Source organism: Leucopleurus acutus (genome assembly GCF_964270905.1).
Source record: "Leucopleurus acutus genome assembly, chromosome: 6".
NCBI classification, from domain to species: domain Eukaryota; kingdom Metazoa; phylum Chordata; class Mammalia; order Artiodactyla; family Delphinidae; genus Leucopleurus; species Leucopleurus acutus.
The window spans coordinates 107,744,843-107,750,842 of NC_139149.1; the positions used below are offsets into that span (position 1 = coordinate 107,744,843).

Here is a 6,000-nt window from a genome sequence, read left to right on the forward strand (position 1 = left end):
ATCGAGTTATAGTGGCTGGACATGGCAAGCCATGGAGAAGTTATTAGACACAGTGTCATTCACCTTACATTCTTTGTCTCTTGTAAGAATGCTTATTTCACTTTCTGTTCAATTTTTATGTACTCTGCCCCAGTTTCTATAACTCATCAGTCCTAACCTAACCTTCCTTATACCCCTTGTCCAAAGCAGTGCTCATTTACTTTCCAAAAAAGGAATGGGAGTCCATATGTTTTCAGTTTAATTGTGTTAGTGTTTTTATTAGGACCGCCCCCCGCCCCACCCCTTCTTTTTGCCTTGGGTTAGAAAGCTGCATAGGTTTTGAGTGGCCTGCCTGTGACCCCATTTCTCCTGTAAGTTTTATTTATAGTGAATTATTTTGCAGAGGTTTTAAATGTTTTTCCAGGAACACATATATTACATTATAGCAGACAATTCACTGGATACAATTAAATGTTTGACTATTTTACTGCATATAGCAAAACAAAACTTAAAAATGTATATACGAGTATACATGTGAATAGCATGATGATGGACTTTAAAAAGTAGACTGCTGTTTAGACTCAAACTGTATATAATTACTCTGAGAAGTTTTCTTGTGATTTCAAATGATAGCTTTATTAGTTTCATTCTGGTCATTGGTTTCAGGAGAACAAATATAGATTATGTTAAACTGGAGCTAAAACTTACTATTAAGTTTGTTGGGAGTTTTGGAGTTTAAAATACATCATACTGTTTTTAAGGTAAATGATGTCTGTTTCATAACTTTGAGAATGCGTATATATACGAAAACCTACCCTTCGTAAGTGACCAGCCTTTCTTTTCTCCTGCCAGCGGCGACCTTCGGCACGGCATCCATGAGCATGCCTGCGGGGTTTGGGACTCCCACGCCCTACAGTCTTCCCACCAGCTTTAGTGGCAGCTTCCAGCAGCCTGCCTTCCCAGCCCAAGCAGCTTTCCCTCAGCAGACAGCCTTTTCTCAACAGCCCAATGGTAAGATCTAACATTTGGCTAGCTGTAGGTCCACTGCAGGTATCCTTTATGTATCATAATATGAATGTTTGGACAAAAAGACTTACCTAGAGAATGCTGTAGCATTATCTGCTGAATGTTTACTACACAAATATAGAAAAGCCTTTGGTGATTTGGGCCACAGAAAATTGAGTGATTTCGTAGTTTCTGTGACCAGATTATAGGTTTAGGAGAAATCAGGGACTAAAGAGTACCTCTTCTTACTCAGAATCTCCAGTGTCTTTCTTATATCTTCTGTGTTATTAATATGCCTCTTGATTTTAAAAGGAAACTTTATAGACCTAGAGTGTTTTTGTTTATTTTGCATTGGAGAACTGTTTTTGTTCCATTTTGTGTACGTTTTTTGTTGTTGTTTTGGGGGTTTTTTGGTGACATAAACTCATTTTCTAAATAGGTGACTGTGTTGTGGTTGGAGTTTGTTACTTGTTTTCAGGAAAATTCACTAGAGACCAGTTTTTGTTTTTGGGGTTTTTTTGGGGGGTTTTGTTTTTTTTTGGTGGGGGGGGAGCCCATTTCACTCATTTGCTAAAGTTTGAAATACCTGGATCACAGCCCTTCTCAAATAGTCACAAGCTTATCTCTTCATTAAATCCTTTGTCAGCAGTTTACGTAGCTGAGACAAACTGGAATTAACCATTTCTGGAGAGTCCATGTAAGTTCTTTAAGACATGCCAGTGGAAGTTTAACTGCTATTTGAAAGAGCATGAGACTCAACAGTTTAACATTGATTTTTTTTTATTATTGTTGCTCTGGTAGGAATTTTTCTGAAACTCATTATGAAGCTTTATAAGCATCAGATTGTCTCAGAGGTATGGTTATAATTGGTGGGTTTTTTTAAACAAGGTGCAGGTTTTGCAGCATTTGGACAAACAAAGCCAGTGGTAACCCCTTTTGGTCAAGTTGCAGCTGCTGGAGTATCTAGTAATCCTTTTATGGTAAGTGAGATGCAATTTTAAGCACTTTCTAAGTTGTTGCATTGTTTTCAAATTGGGAAAAGCAGGATGTGATTCCTCCTAGATGCTCTTTGGTATTCTGCAAGATTATACAGATCCGAGGCAGCCATTGTGCACGATCCCTTTTTAAGAAAACACATTAAAGCGGGGGAAGTGGCGGGCTGGGGGTGTGGTGTGATGAATTGGTTGGGAGATTGGGATTGACATGTACACACTAATATGTATAAAATGGATAACTAATAAGAACCTGCTGTATAAAAAAATAAAATTCAAAAAAATACCCCAGAAAACACATTAATCAGTTGCAAATCAAAGCACTGACAGTTAATAAGCTATTTTAGACATGAAACTTGTCTGCTTTCTAGTCAAAATAATGCTTTATGAGAGGCTGTAGATTTAGTGAACAATGTGAAAAAGGAATCCTGGAGTCAGGTTTGGTTTGAATCATAAATGCATTTTCTTAGGGCCAGGTCCCTTCTTAGAATCTATTATGAGAATTATATGAAATAATGGATATAAATAGGCACAACACAGTGCCTGATACCTATCGCTTTATTACAGTATATTGCTAATAACAATAATGAATAAATATGATTGCCAATAATTATGAAATAATTCCTAATCTAAATACTATTTAATTAAATCTAGTTTAATTAAATAACATTAAATATTTTCATATTTTCTCCACACACTCTTATTTATTTATTTTGTCTTATGTTTTCCTTTAGACTGGTGCACCGACAGGACAATTTCCAACAGGAAGCTCATCAACCAATCCTTTCTTATAGCCTTATATAGACACTTTACTGGAACGAACTTTTACATGGTCACATTACATCTCTCCGCCTCTTGCACTGTTGTCTTGTTTCACTGATTTTAGCTTTAAACACAAGAGAAGTCTTTAAAAAGCCTGCATTGTGTATTAAACACCAGGAAATATGTGCAAAACAGAGGGCTCCAGTAACAACTTTTAACCTGTGAATTGGCAAAAAAAGTAGCGGTATCATGTATATTAAAAATTGGCTAATATTAAGTTATTGCAGATACCACATTCATTATGCTGCAGTACTGTACATATTTTTCTTAGAAATTAGTTATTTGTGCATATCAGTATTTGTAACTTTAACACATTGTTATGTGAGAAATGTTACTGGGGAAATAGATCAGCCACTTTTAAGGTGCTGTCATATATCTTGGAATGAATGACCTAAACTCACTTTAACCATTGCTTCTGGAAAGTTACAGAGTCAGAATTGGAAGGTTTTATTCATTCTTGAATTTTTCCTTTCTAAAGAGCTCTTCTATTTATACATGCCTAAATTCTTTAAAAATGTAGAGGGATACCTGTCTGCAGAATAAAGCTGATCATGTTTTGCTACAGTTTGCAGGTGAAAAAAAATAAATACTAGAAAATATGCTATTGTTTTTGTGTTCTTGCTGCAATGCCTTTACCAAAGTGGCCTTAAATATCAGTAGTGAATTGAGAACATCTTGAATTCTTAAATTAGAATTTCAGAAGACTTCTAGTGACTAACTTTTATGTCTAAAAGAGAAAATTTTATAAAAAGGCCATGTAGAAAATTTATTAAAACTGCTATGTTCAGGAATATGTCAGTGGTAAAGCATTTAAATGTAGCTTGTTAGATTCACCGTAATCCTTCTGATTTCTTTGCAACTTCTTAATTTTGTGAAAATTTGTATATATGAAGAATTTGCATGTATGTGTATTTACAAATTTTTTAAAGTATCTTGAATTCTCAGACTGCAAAAGGCTTATTTTAACTATTGATTTTTTTTTTTTTTTAAATACTGTCTTTGAATGTATTGGAAGCAGACATGCATTAACTGTGACATGATTGCACCTCAGTTTTCTTTGTTTGGACAAACTGATATTAATAGGACATTTGTTTATGTTCATTTCTAGGGGGAAAGAAACTGGAACCCAGTGTTACCTTAAAGTTATAGAATACTTTGTTTAAAAAGGCAACAATACTAATGTTTAGTTATAGCTTTATGTTAATATTCAAATGAACTTGTTTAAATATTTATATAATGCCTCATTCATCCAGCGATAATCTGGCAATCTCATCAAAACAGAACACAACTGAGAAACTTGTAATATTTTTTTTAAAAAAATGCCTTTGAGCAGCCCATATAAGTCACAATGTCTATACATTAGAGCTCATGCATTTGTCTTTATGTGAAGTTTTGATTAATAGATTTCCCAGACCAAAAGAGCATATATTGTCAAAGACCAGTTAGTGTAGGGACAGCCAGCCCAGCTTAGAGGGCATCAGTATATTACATCTTCTTCTGATAATTGTCTATTACTGTGACTCTTTGTCATCAAGAAAAGGTGAGGTTACGTATATAAATATGTGATACATGTTTGAAAAATTTTCTTATGATGATTTAAATTGTTTCTAAAGCTTGGTATTAAAAGAGGTGAACATCAGTTTCCTCAAACATTATTTATTCATGTTGACTACCTTTTCGAATGGTGACTACAGGAGTTGTTTTCATACTATATTAAAATCTGTGTAGAGTTCCAGACTTCTTGAAACATTGCTGTCCAGTGCATATCTAGCTGAACGTATGGTTATCTGAACTATTTTGATAAGCAAGAAAATTGGGAAATCTCTGCCCCTTTTCTGAGCAGTATGCCTCTTAGAATTAAATGAATGCTGCAAAGGTCTGGGTGTGTCTTGGTGTATACTTGAAATGTCTGCATTTTTGGGGTGTCCTTCCAGACCCCTTCTCATGGAGGGAATTCTTAAGAAATGTCTTTGAATTCCTGTGTTTTAGATTGTATTGGGTCCCAATCAACTCATGTACAAAGTTATGCTATAAAATTGTAGGCCATTATTCAATTAACCTCCCAGGCTTTCCATCTGAGAAACAAGTAAATTAAACAGTTGTTAATAAAATAATTTTAAAGACTATTTTTTTCTGGGTAAATCTTGAGGTTTGTAATTAAGTGGGAACTCTTGTTGACTTTAAATGAAAACTTGTGAAATTGAAATGCTTATTGTAAGAAGTGATCCAGATTTGATGTGGATTAAAATCTTCAGTTAGACTTTCAGATTTGCTTCTGGTTTTGCACAGACCGTCAGAATTGTGTTGAACACTGAAGAGGAGAAAATACTCAGAGGTGGTAAGGATGAAGACTCGAGTTTCCTGATTTACTAGTTGAATCAGGTCTTCTCTCCTGTGTTTGCTGAGGAAAGAAAATTTTCTTTTCTTTTAGGGTGACAAACTTCATTGATAAGTTTAAAGGCATATTTTTCTCTCATTTTTGTGAAAATAGAGATTAGGTAATCACTTTCTTGTGTCGCATAATTCTTTCTGTAAATGTGAAGAAGCACATCGGTGCTTTCTTTACTTGTGACTTGCCCTGCTCCCAGTACACGTCCTCGTTGGTACAGTTCCTGTCAATTGGTAAAATGGAAGCAGTAACTAACTGGCTGCTTTCCTGTCACAGTACCAAGACTTCTGAAACAGTTTGGTCTCAGGACTATTATTAACTCTTAAGTTATTGAAGATCCCCAAAGAGCTTTTGTTTATGTAACTTATATCGCTCAGAATTTGTTGTATTAGAAATTAATACTGAGATATTTTAAAAACATGTTTATTCATTTAAATATAATGATAATAAACCCATTACATGTTAACATAAATACCCTTTTTGATGACAAATTACTGTTTTCCACAAATGTTATTTAGAAGACCATTGTTTTACATTTTGCACATCTGTTTAATATCTGGCCTAATAGAAGCAGTGGGATTCTCATACTACTTCTGCATGACAGTTCTTTTTATGTGACATGGCATGTGGGCACTGGAAAACTCCACTGTGCACTTGTGGAACCATGAGTGAAACAGACATAACATTTTAGTATTATGAAAATAGTTTTGACCTTGCGTTTTGGGAGGACCCTCAAGGGTCCTGAGACCACACTACACTTTACGTTTATATTTTCTGGAACAACAGTGTTTAGTTTCAGGGTAAATATACTAC

At 34.7% G+C, this 6,000-nt stretch overlaps 1 protein-coding gene across 4 annotated transcripts in view; it reads left to right on the plus strand.

Moving 5' to 3' along the window:
* The window catches only part of AGFG1 (ArfGAP with FG repeats 1), a 73,127-nt gene extending 68,203 nt beyond the window's left edge, over positions 1–4,924 (plus strand). For 3 of the 4 annotated variants that reach the window (XM_082840942.1, XM_082840944.1, XM_082840945.1), the window contains 3 exons: positions 832–990; positions 1,873–1,964; positions 2,711–4,924. In XM_082840942.1, coding sequence (XP_082697068.1) covers positions 832–990; positions 1,873–1,964; positions 2,711–2,770 — 311 coding nt within the window. In that variant the 3' untranslated portion in view covers positions 2,771–4,924. The remainder of the gene's footprint in view (positions 1–831; positions 991–1,872; positions 1,965–2,710) is intronic. The other variant, XM_082840943.1, reaches the window with a different exon arrangement.
* The last annotated feature ends 1,076 nt before the right edge of the window (positions 4,925–6,000 follow it).